This window comes from Giraffa tippelskirchi, chromosome 9 (assembly GCF_054371585.1).
Source record: "Giraffa tippelskirchi isolate mGirTip1 chromosome 9, T2T-mGirTip1v1.2.pri, whole genome shotgun sequence".
Lineage (NCBI taxonomy): Eukaryota > Metazoa > Chordata > Mammalia > Artiodactyla > Giraffidae > Giraffa > Giraffa tippelskirchi.
In genome coordinates this window covers 96,693,215-96,711,549 of record NC_137283.1, presented here as the reverse complement: position 1 = coordinate 96,711,549, position 18,335 = coordinate 96,693,215, and the positions used below count along the sequence as shown (strand labels likewise).

The following is an 18,335-nucleotide window of genomic DNA, read 5'->3' as shown; positions in this document are numbered from 1 at the left end:
GTATTCTTGCCTGCGTGGGATATTCCATAGTCAGAGGAGCCTTGTGGACTACAGGCCTTGGGGTTGCAAAGAGTTGGACATGACTAACTGAGCACACACACACATACACAGTCATAATTAATTAACATTAAGTTCAGTTCAGTTGCTCAGTCGTGTCCGACTCTTTGCCACCCCATGAATCGTGGCACGACAGGCCTCCCTGTCCATCACCAACTCCAGGAGTTTACCCAAACTCATGTCCATCAAGTTGGTGATGCCCTCCAGCCATCTCATCCTCTGTTGTCCCCTTCTCCTCCTGCCCCCAATCCCTCCCAGCATCAGGGTCTTTTCCAATGAGTCAGCTCTTCGCATGAGGTGGCCAAAGTATTGGAGTTTCAGCTTCAACATCAGTCCTTCCAATGAAAACCCAGGACTGATCTCCTTTAGGATGGACTGGTTGGATCTCCTTGCAGTCCAAGGGACTCTAAAGAGTCTTCTCCAACACCACAGTTCAAAAGCATCAATTCTTCGGTGCTCAGCTTTCTTCACAGTCCAACTCTCACGTCCATACATGACTACTGGAAAAACCATAGCCTTGACTAGATGGACCTGTGTTGGCAAAGTAATGTCTCTTCTTTTTAATATGCTGTCTAGGTTGGTCATAACTTTCCTTCCAAGGAGTAAGCGTCTTTTAATTTCATGGCTGCGGTCACTGTCTGCAGTGATATCGGAGCCCAAAAAAATAAAGTCAACCACTGTTTCCCCATTTATTTTCTGTGAAGTGATGGGACCAGATGCCATGATCTTAATTCTCTGAATGTTGAGCTTTAAGCCAACTTTTTCACTCTCCTCTCTCACTTTCATCAAGAGGCTCTTTAGTTCTTCACTTTCTGCCATAAGGGTGGTGTCATCTGCATATCTGAGGTTATTGATATTTCTCCCGGCAATCTTGATTCCAGCTTGTGCTTCCTCCTGCCCAGCGTTTCTCTAATGACATTGAAATAGAAAAGGAAGATGTTGTAACATATTGGCAAATGATGTAATTCATCAAGATGATAAAACAGAGATACATTTTTAAGCAACAAGCAACATGAAAATTTTTAAAAATTAAGAACTCCTGAGATGAAAAGATTAACTTGATTAAAATATATAGAAAATATATCTTGTTCATAATTTTACAGAGTAAGCAGTTAAAATATTGAGAATATTAATTATTTAATTAATTAAATTAATTGATAGAATATATATGTAACAGTACATTCAAAACAGAGAAAATACATTCTTATGTTCATTGAAAATTATACACCAATTTTATGTCACATTTTAAAAATCTAAAAGTTTTTAAAAAGATACATTGTATAGGTCTCATTCCGTAAATATAATTCAATGAAAGTTTATAATAAAGGATAAACATTTTATAAATTAAAAAGCTTTCATGAATCCAAGAGAAAAACAAATTATAAATTATTTTAGAAGTAATTAAAAACATTATACTAATTCATATGGCACAACTAAAATAGGGCTTAGATGATAGTTGAAAAGCATTTATTACCAAACAAAAACAACTTAATGTAAAATAAATATTCACTCTGACCCCTAGTTTGCCCAGTTTGTAAAGAATCCACCTGCCAATGCAGGAGACACAAGAGATGCGGGTTCAATCCCTGTGTCAGGAAGATCCCCTGGAAGAGGGCATGGCTACCCATTCCAGTATTCTCACCTAGGAAATCCCGTGGACACATGAGCCTGGCAGGCTACAATCCATGGAGTTGCAAAGAGTCAGACATGACTAAGCACGCATGCAGACGTTAAGGAAAAGCAAAAAAAACCAATAAACCAAAACAAGAAAAATAATGGCATCAATAAAAATGTAGTTGAAATTATTGAAAAAGTAAAGAAAGAAGTAAAAGGGTGAACAGAGTAAACTGACTTAAGAAAAATGAGAAAATCTGGCCAAACTGAAAATAATAAACAATATTAGAAATATACAGGCCTATTATAAAATCTTTTCGCCAATTCAAATCATTTTCATGGCTGTATTTTTACCAGCTTAAAAGAACAAATACTTCATATTTATTAAATTACTATAAATTGTAAGTTAAATAAGCAGGGTGACAATATACAGCCTTGATTTACTCCTTTCCCAATTTTGAACCACTATGTTGTTCTGTGTCTGACTGTTGCTTCTTGACCTGCATACAGGTTTCTCAGAAGGCAGGTAAGGTAGTGTAGTATTCCCACCTCTTTAAGAATTTCCCACAGTTTGTTGTGATCCAACAGTCAAAGGCTTTAGCATAGTCAATGAAGCAAAAGTAGATGTTTCAGAGTATTACAAGGAAGTATATTGTACCCTACTTATTTAACTTAAATGCAGAGTACATCATATGAAGTGCTAGGCTGGATGAAGCACAAGCTGGAATCAAGATTGCCGGGAGAAATATCAATAACCTCAGATACGCAGATGACACCACCCTCATGGCAGAAAGTGAAGAAGAACTAAAGAGCCTCTTGATGAAAGCGAATGAGGAGAGTGAAATCGTTGGCTTAAAACTCAACATTCAAAAAACTAAGATCATGACATCCGGTCTCATCACTTCATGGCAAATAGATGGTGAAACAATGGAAACAGTGAGAGATTTTATTTTGGGGGGCTCCAATATCCCTGCAGATGGTGACTGCAGCCATGAAATTAAAAGATGCTTGCTCCTTGGAAGAAAAGTTATGACCTACCTAGATAGCATATTAAAAAGCAGAGACATTGCTTTGCCAACAAAGGTTCATCTAGTCAAAGCTATGGTTTTTCCAGTAGTCATGTATGGATTTGAGAGTTGGACTGTGGAGAAAGCTGAGCGCCAAAAATTGATGCTTTTGAACTGTGGTGCTGGAGAAGTCTCGTGAGAGTCCCTTGGACTGCAAGGAGCTCCAAACAGTCCATCCTAAAGGAAATCAGTCCTGAATATTCATTGGAAGGACTGATGTTGAAGCTGAAACTCCATACTTTGGCCACCTGATGCAAAGAACTGACTCATTGGAAAAGACCCTGATGCTGGGAAAGATTGAGAGCTGGAGGAGAAGGGGATGACAGAGGATGAGATGGTTGGATGGCATCACCGACTTGATGGAGAGTGAAAAGGGTGGCTTAAAAATCAACATTCAAAAACTAAGATCATGAGATCCAGTTCCATGAGATCATGGCAAATAGATGGGGAAAACATGGAAACAGTGGCAGATTTTAGACAATATTAAGTGTTCTGACAGAATAATGTGATAAAAGTGGGTGGATAGATCTTTTATTATTTTGTATATATACTTTTCTCACAAATCTCTCAACTTTATTGCATTTTGTACTGGCTCATATCCCTTGGGGAAATAGTATAGTATGTAAAGAGTTAAACATGTGACATGTTCCAAAAAGTATTTGTATTCATATTCTCAGAAAAAGATAATTTTCAAAATGTCCAACTATTTTTCAAAATGTCTGAAAAAACACTAACAAGATATACTAAATGTAATCAAAATTAAAGTAGCCAAGACTGCTTAATTTCAAAGTATTTGGTAACTCTCACTACTGAAAACTGGATCTTTCTCTAAACTGCAATGTTATTGCCTGCAAGTTAAGGTAGCAGTTTTAGATCACTAGTAGAATTACTTATAAGAATATTCTAACAGCCGCATAGGTTGTTGTCTTTATATTTAACTGAAAAAATGTGCATAAAAATTCACCAGACGTTTTTATTCATCACTCCCACTGGATTTCTGAGACTTTCCTCTTAAGTGTCCTACTTATGGCTTAGAAACATTTTTTTTTCCTATCTGCTTAACTTCTTTTGAGGTGTCATGTTTTTAATGGGCTTTGTCTTTTTAATTATCAATAGCACTCATTTTTTGGCCATGATTTACCTATCATTTTGTAAGTATTCACTTGGTTTTCATTCACTCTAAATAACCTCTTCTATATACCAAGAAATTTGAATGAATTAGAATATCAGTTTCAAAATTTATGAAACTTGGAATTTTTTCTTGCTTAGTCTTTTCTTTCTAGCAACTGGCTATTCTCTTAGGTTTCAGTCATCTATAAATCAGGAGGAAAATGTATACTTTCATTTCTCTCACTGAGTCCAATTTGGCTCCCAGAACCAGGACTCTTTCCCATAGAAGTCAAACCCAGACTTTTAATTTCCTTTACCTAATTCCTTGACCCAACTCAGAATAATACTGTAGTAGTCATTTAAGTCCTACAAACTTATTATACCTAATATTTGACCTGAAGAAAATACAAAGAAGTTTTTGTCCAAAGCAAAAGAGGACACAGTGCCCATGTCTTGCCATAGAAGTTTTTTTATGATTCATTAGACTTTTACACGTTTTTCAATTCTTATGTCTAACCCTAAACTCTTTCAACACTGTTTACCTAGACTTCCTTACTCTCTCTCTCTCTCTTTTCTCTCTAGATAGATAGATAGATTACAAATAGAAGAAAGCCAAATAATCCTGATATTTTTTAAAGTAAGGGATGGTTTTTTATCCATAAATTATAGATTGTTTAATGTTATTATATGTCTCAAAGAAAGAAACAAAGATAAATCTGTTTATAAATAATTCTTTGCTTCAGTTAAGTCCAAATAAGAATCATAGAGTTAAAGGCAGGGAAATTGGTCATATTTGCAAGGTACACCCAAATATTCAAAGGCTTTCTCTTATTGTCTTCCAAATAACTAAAAATTGTTTTCTTATGCCATACTCAGACTTTCATAATTATATTGAGTGTCAGCAATCATAAATTATGAGAAATTTAAATAGAACTTTCAAACAAAAAGAGACCTTAAAAATCTAATCCAGCACTTTAAAATAAATAAATGGAGGTGCAAAAGGCCAAAGACTTGTCAAGATCATGTATATAGTTGGTGGAAGATATCTTATTCAAATGCAAGTCACTAAAATCCTAGCACATAAGAACCATGAAGACATGGAGGAAGATAACTCCAATGGAAACTCCTAGCTATGAAGTCACAGGTTTGTGCATTTTGCTAAGATAAAAATACTCAACAAAAGTAAACAGTGTAATACTCTTAAAATCACAGATATTTCTAACTCCAAGTAAAATGTGTTGTAAAGAATCTTAAATCTTGTTTTTTAACAGACTCCTTTCAAAATTGACTAAACTTAAAATTGAATAGGTCAGCATTCTGCTTCTTTGCATGCTTCTCTTCTTTTGAAGTACAATTATAAAAAGCTTTTCTATGACCTGATATACAACAATTCAAGTGTTGTCTAACGTTAACTATGACTCCTTAATTATGTACTACCTATAATGCTCATGTGTTGCACACTATGTTTGAATTTTCAAGTTGACAATTCTCCATTGAAAGAAAAATATTTTTATTCTGGAGCATGTACTGAGGAAAAAGCATTTTAGAAAAGTTATTTTTCCCCACAATAGTTCCACAGTTTGGCCTGGCTACTAGTTTGGCTTAAACTTGGAACCACAAGATTAAAGTCTAACGTTTATAGTCCTTTCATTTTAATTTTATTTCTCTGGACTGCCCATAATCCCTTCTAATCATTTCAGTTATGGCTATTTTACCATCAGTGATAATGCCTACTCCAACATTCAGGCTTTATGTTATTCCACTGGTTTGGCACTTTTGTGTCATACTTTCAAGCCTGAATTTTCTCAGTGGGTCTTCTTAGAGCTTTGAAATCATTAACTTAAAGCACTACTTTTTGCTGAAATGTTGATTCTGTCCAGACAGTCCACTGTTATCCTGTTCTATGCATTATAATTTTTCTTTATACAGGCAAAATTTTTAAATATTAATGAAACAAGCCCCCATTTCCCCTTGCCTTTCAACTTTATATCTAAGAGAAAGTACAAACATCACTCCATATTTGAGATTCAACTTCGGAAATAAAAGTAAAAAATTAAACTATGAGCAGAAAAACTATGAAAGCATTTAAGTTTCATGTTTCAATAAAGATCTTGGGACATTTAAAGTACTAATAGCAACTGCTGTTCAAGATTGGCTTATAAATTTGAAAAAAAAAATGCATTTCACAAGCTACCAGAGCCTACTACTTCATTTTGCAAAATTCATACATGAACTGCCATACTTGTAACTGCAGAGAAATTGTAGAATGATTTTTTTTATATAAATTTATTTATTTTAGTTGGGGGCTAATTACTTTACAATATTGTAATAGTTTTTGCCATACATTGACATGAATCAGCCATGGGTTTACATGTGTTCCCCCTCCTGGACCCCCCACCCACCTCCCTCCCCATCCCATCCCTCTGGGTCATCCCATTGCCCCAGCCCTGAGCATTTGTCTCATGCATCGAACATAGAATGGTGTTCTGTTTCACATATGATAATATACATGTTTCAATGCTATTCTCCCAGAACGTCCCACCCTCACCTTCTCCCTCAGAGTCCATAAAATTGTTCTATGCATCTGTGTCTCTTATTCTGTCTCGCATATAGGGTTATCGTTACCATCTTTCAAATTCCATATATATACATTAGTATACTGTATTGTTGTTTTTCTTTCTGGCTTACTTCACTCTGTAGAATGATTTTGAGGAAAGAGACAGGAGGGTCTGAAAATGGATGAGTGAGGATTTTCCAGTTTGCTACCCTTTCACTCTTCTGAGATTCAAAGCCGCAGCTGTTCTGACTAATATTAATGTGTCATTTTCAAGTTTGCGTGTGACCCACTACGTCTGATATCTTTCTGGGTAATGGAATTCTGGAGACCTAATACAATGAGCACTAGGAAGACACAGAATTAAAGTAAAACACTGTGCCTCAGGGACACACACGTGGCAGGAAGCTCAAAATCCAGGAGCTTTAAAGAAAGACTATTCTGGAGTATTACACAGGTTCAAAAGTTTTTGAAACTCCTGACAGGAAGATCCGGGTCAAATTACATGAAGTTACACATTGTCAAGATGACAATCATGATAATTTAAATCTGTCTGCAATTATTAAAAGGATGATAATCAAATAAATGTTTCCAGTACTTTGTATAAATAAACCATCACGAAATGAAGAAATATGTTCATACAGTGCTAAATGACCAATAATAATGATGCAGTAGTTTCTCCTAATTTGCCTCAATGCAGTTCAGTTCAGTCATTCAGTCGTGTCAGACTCTTTGTGATCCCATGGACTGCAGCATGCCAGGCTTCCCTGTCCATCACCAACTCCCGGAGTTTGCTCAAACTCATGTCCATTGAGTCAGTGATGCCATCCAACGATCTCATCCTCTGTTGTCCACTTCTCCTCTTGCCTTCAATATTTCCCAGCATCAGGGTCTTTTCTAGTGAGTTGGCCCTTCGCATCAGGTGGCCAAAGTATTGGAGCTTCAGCATCAGTCCTTCCAATGTATAGTCAGTATTGACTTCCTTTAGGATGGACTGGTTGGATCTCCTTGCAGTCCAAGGGACTCTCAAGACTCTTCTACAGTCCAAAAGCATCAATTCTTTGGTGCTCAGCTTTCTTTATAGTCCAACTCACACATCCATACATGACTACTGGAAAAACCATAGCTTTGACTAAATGGACCTTTGTTGGCAGAATATGTCTCTGCTTTTTAATATGCCATCTAGGTTGGTCATAGCTTTTCTTCCAAGGATTAAGTGTCTCAATTTCATGGCTGCAGTCACCATCTGGAGTGATTTTCGAGCCCAAGAAAATAGAGTCTGTCACTGTTTCCATTGTTTCCTCATCTATTTGCCATGAAGTAAGTGATGGGACCAGATGCCATGATCTTACTTTTTTGAATGTTGAATTTTAAGCCATCTTCATTCTCCTCTTTCACCTATGTCAAGAGTCTTTAGTTCCTCTTTGTTTTTTGCCGTAAGGGTGTTATCTGCATATCTGAGGTTATTGATATTTCTCCGGTCATCTTGATTCCAGCTTGTGCTTCACCCAGCCCGGCATTTCACATGATGTACTCTGCACATAAGTTAAAAAAGCAGGGTGACAATATACACCCTTGACATACTCCTTTCCCAATTTGGAACCACTCTGTTGTCTCATGTCTGGTTCTAACTGTTGCTTTTGGGAGGCAGGTAAGGTGGTCTGGTATTTCCATCACTTGAAGAATTTTCCATAGTTTGTTGTAATCCACACAGTCAAAGGCTTTGGCATAGTCAATAAAGCAGAAGTAGATTTTTTCTGGAACGCTCTTTCTTTTTTGATGATCCAACGGATGATGGCAATTTGATCTGTGCTACCTCTGCCTTTTCTAAATTCAACTTGAACAACTGGAAGTTCTCAGTTCATGTACTGTTGAAACCTGGCTTGGAGAATTTTGAGCATTACTTTGCTAGCATGTGAAATGTGCGAATTGTGCTGTAGTTTGAACATTCTTTGGCATTGCCTTTCTTTGGGACTGGAATGAAAACTGACCTTTTCCAGTCCAGTGGCCACTGCTGAGTATTCCAGATTTGTTGGCATATTGAGTGCAGCACTTTCACAGCATCATCTTTTAGGATTTGAAATAGCTCAACTGGAATTCCATCACCTCCTCTAGCTTTGTTTGTAGTGATGCTTCCTAAGACCCACTTGACTTCACACCCCAAGAAGTCTGGCTATAGGTGAGTGATCACACCATCTTGGTTATCTGGGTCATTAAGATCTTTTCTGTATAGTTCTGTGTATTCTTGCTACCTCTTCTTAATAGCTTCTGCTTCTGTTAGGTCCATAATATTTCTGTCCTTTATTGTCCCCATCTTTGCATGAAATGTTCCTTTGGTATCTCTAATTTTCTTGAAAAGATTTCTAGTCTTTCCCATTCTGTTGTTTTCCTTTATTTCTTTGCATTGATCGCTGAGAAAGGCTTTCTTATCTCTCATTTCTGTTCTTTGGAACTCGGCATTCAGATGGGTATATCTTTCCTTTTCTCCTTTGCCTTTCACTTCTCTTCTTTTCTCAGCTGTTTGTAAGGCCTCCTTAGATAGTCATTTTGCCTTCTTGCATTTCTTTTTCTTGGGGCTGATTCTGATCACCATCTCCTATACAATGTCACAAACCTCCATCCATAGTTCTTCCATTACTCTATCAGATCTAATCCCTTGAATCTGTTTGTCACTTCCACTGTATAATTGTATGGGATTTGAGTGGCCTAGTGGTTTTCCCTGCTTTTTTCAATTTAAGTCTGAATTTAGCAATAAGGAGCTCATGATGTGAGCCACAGCCAGCTGCCAGTCTTGTATTTTTGCTGACTGTATAGAGTTTCTCCATCTTCAACTGCAAAGAATAAAATCAGTCTGTTCCATACTGACCATCTGGTTATGTCCATGTATAGAGTTGTCTCTTGTGTCATTGGAAGAGGGTGTTTGCTATGATCAGTGCATTCTCTTGGCAAAACTCTGTTAACTTTTTGCCCTGCTTCATTTTGTACTCCAAGGCCAAAGTTGCCTGTTACTCCAGGTACCTCTTGATTTCCTACTTTTCATTTAGTCCCCTATGATGAAAAGGACATTTATTTTGGTGTTGGTTCTGGAAGGTTATAGGTCTTCATAGAACTGTGCAACTGCAGCTTCTGCATTAGTGGTTGGTGCATATACTTGGATTACTGTGATTCTGAATGGTTTGTCTAGGAAATGAACAGACATCCTTCTGTCATTTCTGAGATTGCACTCAAGTACTGCATTTCAGACTCTTCTGTTGACTAGGAGAGCTACTCCATTTCTTCTAAAAGATTCTTGCCCACAGTAGTAGGTATAATGGTAATCTGAATTAAATTTGCCCATTTCAGTCCATTTTAGTTCACTGATTCCTAAAATGTTGATGTTCACTCTTGCCATCTTGTTTGACCACTTCCAATTTACCTTGATTCATGGACCTAACATTCCAGGTTCCTATGCAGTATTGTTCTTTACAGCACTAGACTTTACTTTCACCACCAGACACATCCACAACTGGTGGTTCCCCCCCACACACACTTTGGCTCATCCTCTTCATTCCTTCTGGAGCTATTTCTCCAGTCTTCTCTAGTACCATATTGGGCACCTACCAACCTGGGGAGTTCATCTTTCAGTGTCATATCTTTTTGCTTTTCCATACCATTTATGAGGTTCTCAAGGCAAGAATGCTGAAGTGGTTTGCCATTTCCTTCTCCAATGGACCATGTTTTGTTAGAACGCTCCACCATGACCCATTCCTCTTGGGTGGCCCCACACAGAATGACTCATAGTTTCACTGAGCTAGACAGGGTTGTGATCCATGTGATCAGTTTTGTTAGTTTTCTGTGATTGTGGTTTTCACTCTGTCTGCCTCTGATGGATGAGGATAAGAGGCTTGTGAAGCTTCCTGGTGGGAGGGATTGGCTGTGGGTAAAACTGGGTCTTGCTGTGCTCTGGTGGGCAGGGTCATGCTCAGTAAATCTTTAATCCAATTTTCTGCTGATAGGTTGAGCTATGTTCCCTCCCTGTATTTTGGCATGAGGCCAAACTGTGATAGGGGTAATGGTGGTAATGGTGACCTCCTTCAAAAAGACATGCCAGCACGCTGTGTCTCCCAGAACTGTTGTTTTCTGTGCCCCTGATCTCTCAGCAGGCCACTGTCAACCCACACCTTCACCAGAAACTCCTGGACACTCACAGGCAAGTCTGGCTCAGTCTCTTGTGGGATCACTGCTCTTTCTCCTGGGTCCTAGTGCACACAAAGTTTTGTTGTGCCCTCTAAGAGTCTGTTTCCCTGGAGGTTCTCAGTCCTTTTGCAGATCCCCAGGTTGGGAAATCTGTTGTGGGCTCTAGAACTTTTGTAACAGTGTGAGAACTTCTTTTGTATAATTGTTCGTTAGTTTGTGGGTTGTCTGCTCAGCGGCTCTATAGTGTGGCTAATGGTGATCTCCTCCAAGAGGACCTATGCACATGCCGTACCTCTCAGGTCTGCTGCAGCCAGGGCCCCTGTCCTTGCTGTAGGTCCCTGCTGACCTGTGTCTCCACAGGAGACACTCAAACACTCAAAGGCAGGTCTGGCTCAGTCTCTTGTAAGGGTCACTCTTCCTTTCCCTGGGTCCTGGTGCTCACAAGGTTTTGTTTGTGCCCTCTGAGCATTTCTGGTGGTCTTTACCATAATCAGATGAATTAAAGACTCTCATTATCAGCATTACAGGGAAAATATCTATTACAAATAAGGGCATGATTTGTAGATTTAGTCTACATATCAGGATCAAATTTTGGAGGTCACTTGAAAGCCATTCAATTGCAGGAAAATTATTGGTCATTTGGGGTTTTGTGATTATTCTTTTGTGGCTTCCCTGGTGCTCAGACAGTGAAGAATATGCCTGCATTGTGGGAGACTCCAGTTCAATCCCTGGGTTGGGCAGATCCCTTGGAGAAAGAAATGGCAACTCCCTCCAGCATTCTTGCCCATAGAATTCTTTGGACAGAGGAGTCTGGCAAGCTACAGTCCTTGGGATCGCAAGGATTATTCTTTTATTCAATTACTAGAAATTTTTCTACAAATATACTATATGTTTATATATTTAATTATTATTAATCTTTCTTTCACTCACAGAACTTTGATTTTAAGTGAAGAAATTCCATACACAACGTGGTATCTCATCATAACTTCATGTAAGTAACAAACAGCAGGATATTAACCCTTAGAAATAGAGATTTGTTTTCATTTTGGAAAGCAATTTTCCTTTTAATAAAAAGCCAAAAAAATGATCCTTAAACACAAAGAATTTCTTTTAAAAATTATTGTGTATCAGCAGAATTATTTCCCCTACACATTTATCATTTGATGGCAGTATACTTTTTCAGTAGTTACCACCCCTTTCTCTTAGAACTCTTATTTTTGGATGAGTGATCAATTGCTTCATGTTGATTGTCCCCAGCAAACTATAGGTTCACCCCAGCTGCAAAAATTTTCTAAACTCTGAGCAAAGTCTTCATAGGAGAAGTCAGGATATGATTTTTCAAACACAAACAGAATAACTCTGTAGGAGTCTGTGCAGGAATTTGAGAAAGAAACTCTGTGAGAGAGTAAGTCTGTAGAATTTATGCTCTTTGCAAACCTGACCTTAAAAAGTGATTAAAATTCACATATAAAAGACTCTACTTAACTCTTTATAGCACTTCTAATACACAAAGTTTGTTTAATTTACCAAAATTTATCCTATACTAAATATATAGTACAAGCTGTACTACAAAAGAAATTGTCAGAAGCCTGGAACAAATTGTTCAAGGGGCACCCTATATGAGTGCCAACCCTATATACCACTTTTAGTCTGCTAACCCTAAATAAGTAATATTGAGGGTATCCCTGTAGTCAAATATTAATAACACAAAGATTTCCCCCAATGGATTGGATTTATTCTGTGTCTTCTTTCCAAAAGGAATTGAAGTTGAATACTTAAGAATTTGAATAGTCAATTTAACATATGTTTGAGTAATTATCATTCCCTCAGAGAAGTCTGATGAAGATAAAACCAAATTTATTTCCTTTTGGCCTTGTCAGATTCTGCAAGAACTCAACCAGTTGTACCCTAACCTACCAGAAAATACAAATTGAAGTGGATCTTGAGTCCCACACTTGACTCACAGGGATTCTACACCAAGATGACATAAACATCAGAACTCCGCTGCTCTCCATTTGTAACAATCATGCTACAAAGTAAGTAAAAAGTCCTATCTCCCTCTTACAAATGTCTCATTTTCCTTCAGCCAAAGGGCCTCATTTATTCCATTAATCTATCACAGAAGCATTTCCTCTATTGCAAAATGAAACTTCATTACACACCGGGTTTACATTCAGTGGCAGAGACTATCCTCTAATTTCCTTTCTCTTATCCTTCCTTTTAGGAACACTCTTTGCTTCAAGATATGATCACTCGACTAGTTTTCCAGCATTCCTTGCAGCTACATGTGACCACGTGATTTGTCTCTTGCTAATAGCAATTAAGGACGTCCTTTGTAGCTCAGTCGGTAAAGAATATGCTTGCAGTGCAGGAGACCTGGGTTCAATTCCTGGGTCGGGAAGTTCCCCTGGAGAAGGAAATGGCAACCCACTCCAGTATTCTTGCCTGAAGAATCCCATGGACAGAGGAGCCTGGCAAGCTACAGTCCATGGGGTCGCAAGAGTCAGACATGACTTAGTAACTAAACCGTCACCATAGTAATTAAGCAAGAGTAACATGAGCCATTTCAATCTTCTGTCTTTAAAAGAGGAAATCACTTGCTTTCTAATTCTCTTTCCACATCTCATAGTCTATAAAACAAACATTGTCCAGTTTCACCAAGTGGCTGAGGACAACTTTAGGGAACAGCAGAACAACAATATAAACAGAACCTGGGTTCCTAAATGACTCAACAGCCTCCCTTGTTAGTTACATTAAACATCTACTTTGAGCCACTGTGTTTTAGGATTTCCTTGTCACAACCTCTTGTCTGTATCTCCAAATACAATTATTCAAATTAGAACTTCTTTCATCTCATTTCTACTACTTTCATCTGTGTTAAAACATTGATGCTAGTGACAGTTTCACCCAAGTACGTAACAAAAGACTATTACGGGGTCAGTGTTGTTTCTCTGGACAAACAAGCTAATTTTATGATATGTATCTGAGCCACTGGGTTTATACAATCTTGGGGCATCTAGGCTGCTACCCTTTAGTTCCGTGATTTTTTTTAATCATTTTACCACACCATCAACTTATTTGAAATTTTTCTTCACTGTGTTCTTGTACTGAATCTCACTTCTAACTTTTGATTATCATCATAGAACATTTATTTGTGTGTCTGTTTATTACCCATTATCAACATGTGTCTGACCAAGGACAATCAGGCAACAGTATTGTTTTCACTGATATTCAGCAAATTTCCCAATAGATACTCCCAAGCTTTTCTACTGGACTAATGCTGGATATACAAGTTCGACAGCAGCAGGTGTCAGCCCAAGTTACTGTGGCCCCAGTATACACATATTTCTGATGCAAGCTTTGTTGATAACATTCTACAACCCAAATTTACTACAAACAAAAAGATAGTTATTCTGTTGTTCTTTAATCCTTTTTTTAAGCCAAAGGTTAAAGTCTCAATGAAACAATCCACAACTGCATTGAAAAAGCCTTTCACAATACCTGTGATTTCTCATCTTTCTTAAAGCTTGAAAAAAAAAATGCCTTATTCTTTTCCTTTCATTTCTCAGTGTCACAAATTAGAGTATTTTAAAAGAGAAAAGAACCGTAAAGACTTCTCTGGGAGTTTTGGAACTGTGTTCCTGGCACCCTAGGACAACAGAAAGATATCTCAAAGTAGCCTGAAGAGGGGTTGGTGGAGAAGGCTAAGTGGTAGGGACCAGAGACTCCTCACTCTGCTCAAACGAAGCAGTTTTCTTTCCTTTAATCATTAAGACATTAGGGTTATGATTGAGATTTCATTTTTTTTTTTTTAATAAATTTATTTATTTTAGTTGGGGGCTAATTACTTTACAATATTGTAATAGTTTTTGCCATACATTGACATGAATCAGCCATGGGTTTACATGTGTTCCCCTTCCCGTACCCCCCACCCACCTCCCTCCCCATCCCATCCTTCTGGATCATCCCATTGCCCCGGCCCTGAGCCCTTGTCACATGCATCGAACATGGAATGGTGCTCTGTTTCACATATGACAATACACATGTCTCAATGTCATTTTTAAAATGTTTCCTAATATTTGGAAAGTGCTGATCTAGTCCAAACCAAATGAGAGAACTAGGAACTCAAGAAATTAAGATTTACTCATGAAATGAGAGCTGACTAGTGATGAAGCTAAGATGGGATCCTAGTCTTCTGACATCTTGTCCAGAATTTTTATACCAAAGCTACAGAGATGATTTAATAAAGTGTGGGCACTCAGTCACACACAGTTGAAGTGGCATAGTTACTCTAGTATTCATGTGACTTATAAGAGTTTCAATACCAACTTCAAATTTCATCTGGCTATATTTTTCATCTGGCTTGTAGTTAGATAGTGATAAATGTTTAGATTTCTGTATCCAACTATTAAGGTTAGTATTAATATTTTTCTAAATATTAAAGAAAAAGTAACTTTTTAACTTAAAAAATTATGACTGTTTTAAGAAAATTTTTGAAGAAGGAAATAATGACATAGTATAATGCATCAGACTCTAATAGGAAACATGAGTCTAAATACAGCTCTACCATCAAAGAAATAGCTTGGTGCCCTTTCTTTGCCAATCACATCTTCTTAACAGACCTAAAATTTCTTAGTTTTTAATGTGGTTAGTCTACACAATTTATGAATTTTCTTCCAGATCCAAAAATCTATGACTCTCTTATAATTTAATTCTGTCCATCTCCAGATTAAGCAATAAAGAGTATAATTATAAAAAGTGCATAATTTATATATACATGTATCAGCATTAGCTTACACATCAAAGGACTCTTCCAACTTTTAATTTTATGGCTCTACTTTATGGGTTTTTTCTATTTTTAAAAATACACCACCATTTGCATTCAGTAAATTCACCCTTTTAAATGTACAGTTCTGTGAGCTTTGATGAACATTTACAATTACATAATCACCACCAAAATCAAGACCAATAATAATTCCATCATGCCCAAAAATTCCCACCTGCCTTTAGAGTCAACTCCCACCACCGCTTTTCCCTAGCTACTGCTCTATTTTCTGTCATTGTAGTTTCACCTTTGCTTCATTACATACTTTTTATTCCTGAGCCTTCTTACTTTCTTACTTTCATCGGTTAGTCCTAAAAGTTAAATAACATACACTGTGCCTATTCTGATGGTCACTTTATATCTTGTTTAATCTTAACAACAATTTTGACAGCAATTCTATGATGCATGCATCACTACACCTACATTATATATGATAAAACTAAGACTTGTGACAAGGAGTAGTTTTCAAGGGTAACACAGCTAATAAACAAAGAACCTCAGCTCCCTAACGAACACAGTCCCACCACACACACCCTAATATAGCCTCTCTCCATACTTCTTGTTCATAAGGGCAAAATAAACCTTTATTTGTTTGAGCTTCTCTTATTTTGAGTTTTCTGCTATATGAAGCCAAATCTAACAGCATTTATTTTGGATCCTCCTATTTGGAGCATCATTTTCTCAGGACCCATAGCTACTTATCTCTTCAGCAAACTTAACAGACCCAGGGAGACATCATAGTTTATTTGCATTTTTGGAGCCTTAACTCTGGCCACAGGTCAGAGTGCCGTCTCAAATTTTTAGTTCTCCAAAATCTTCATCTACTGGAGTCTAAGTCTACATTTCCACTATATGCAAACCCAGAGGAGGACAGGGATGACATTTATTGAAGTTCTTAAACGCCAACATTTATTTTCAGCTTACTTTGCCAGATGATTGTCCATTCTCCAATTCAGTTTGTGTTATGCATGATTTTAAAAAACTACTTAGTCTTGATTTTAGATGCATATTAAGAGTACACTTTGTGTCATACTCACATTCACAGAGGTGAGTTTTCTTTAGCAGAGGTAACCTTGATGCTCAAATAGGACAAATCTACTTCATACTCACAGATGCAAGATTCACAGGCCAAGATTCTCTCCCTCTAATCCCCTTAGAATATCATATACCGTGGAACACAGCTCTGTAAACCAGCTTTTTCAATCTTAAGGCTACCAAAAAAAGAAAAAAATAGTGTCTTCTATATGGAAGCAGGCTAGAGTGGGCTATAAATTACAAAAGATACTTATATGAGAGGAATTGAAGCCTTCATTTTAAAACATTATGCCTTCGTATGAGCATTTATGTTAAATAATCTGATGGAAGCTCATAAATATTTACTGTACTTTGTAATTTGCATACGTATTTTCATATAAGATATAGGAAGAGTACAATTAAAGCATCAAAACATTACATGCACAGTGCACAAGCAAGTTGCCTGAATCAGCGGGTTAAAATGTAAAGGAGATTTTTGTTTTTCAGTTTTAGAATCACTAATTTAAGGAAGAGAAAATAATGTCTGGTATTATTTAGTTCAGTTCAGTTCAGTCAGTCAGTTGTGTTCGATTCCTTGCGACCCCATGGACGGCAGCACGCCAGGCCTCGCTGTCCATCACCAACTCCCGGAGCTTACCCAAACTCATGTCCATCAAGTCGGTGATGCCATCCAGCCATCTCATGCTCTGTTGTCCCCTTCTCCTCCTGCCTTCAATCTTTTCCAGCATCAGGCTCTTTTCTAATAAGTCAGCTAGCTATTCGCACCAAGAGGCCAAAACTTTGGAGTTTCAGCTTCAGCATCAGTCCTTCCAATGAATAGTCAGGGTTGATTTCCTATAGGATGGGCTGGTTGAATTTCCTTGCAGTCCAAGGGACTCTCAAGAGTCTTCTCCAATACCACAGTTCAAAAGCTTCAATTCTTCGGTGCTCAGCTTTCCTTATGGTCCAACTCTCACATCCATACATGACTACTGGAAAAACCATAGCTTTGACTATGTGGACGTTTGTCAGCAAAGTAATGTCTCTGCTTATTAATATGCTGTCTAGGTTGGTCATAGCTTTTCTTCCAAGGAGCAAGCATCTTTTAATTTCATGGCTGCAGTCACCATCTGCAGTGATTTTGGAGCCCAAGAAAATAAAATCTGTCACTGTTTCCATTGTTTCCCCATCTATCTGCCATGAAATGATGGGACCGGATACCCTGGTATTATTAGATGATAATATAACTAATCTTGTGGAAATGGGACGGAAGTCATAGTATATACATTTCTCATGGGAGAAACAGTTCTGTCCATTCAGTATGAGTACGTACTCTGGGGGACCAGTGGTTTTATTTTTTGCTTATTGTCTTTCTCACTGTTGGACCTCACAATGTTTTGCTCTTTTTTTTTTTTTTTTTGACTGCTAAAGCTTAGGGACATATCTTTGTACCCCTTCTAGCAAGCAGTTATATATTCATGACCTATGTTTTTATGTTCTAACATCATTCCAGAGGTCATGTTTTCTCTCTAATCTTATTTTTCTTTTGTTTATTTTCAGTCAATAATCTTTTTAAAATATAGATATCCCTGTACTATTTCTTAAACCCATTTCTGAAACAACCCAAATTCTTAGTTAACTTGTAATTATGCTAATATTTGTATTTAGTTACCTGCTTAAGACACTTAAAATAATACAGGTATTAGAATAGAATATGAATGATACTTGTACTAGCATCTTACCTCTATGAGATCATTAATCATAATCAAAGAATGTTTACAGGGTCCTTAGCTGTCAATTGTATAAATCCTGATTAACTCAAAAGGAAATGCAGACATAAGAAAGTAAATAAGTCTAATGGTTCAAAAATTAGAAACCTGACATCAATGCACTGTTATTGCCTTCCAGTTCAGACTAA

General features: G+C 37.4%; 1 protein-coding gene across 1 annotated transcript in view; it reads left to right on the top strand.

The window, feature by feature from the left end:
- Positions 1–18,335, top strand: part of LOC145521897 (uncharacterized) — a 70,644-nt gene that overhangs the window by 34,560 nt on the left and 17,749 nt on the right. The window contains exons 3-4 of the mRNA XM_081530873.1: positions 11,511–11,569; positions 12,459–12,614. Coding sequence (XP_081386999.1) covers positions 11,511–11,569; positions 12,459–12,490 — 91 coding nt within the window. The 3' untranslated portion in view covers positions 12,491–12,614. The remainder of the gene's footprint in view (positions 1–11,510; positions 11,570–12,458; positions 12,615–18,335) is intronic.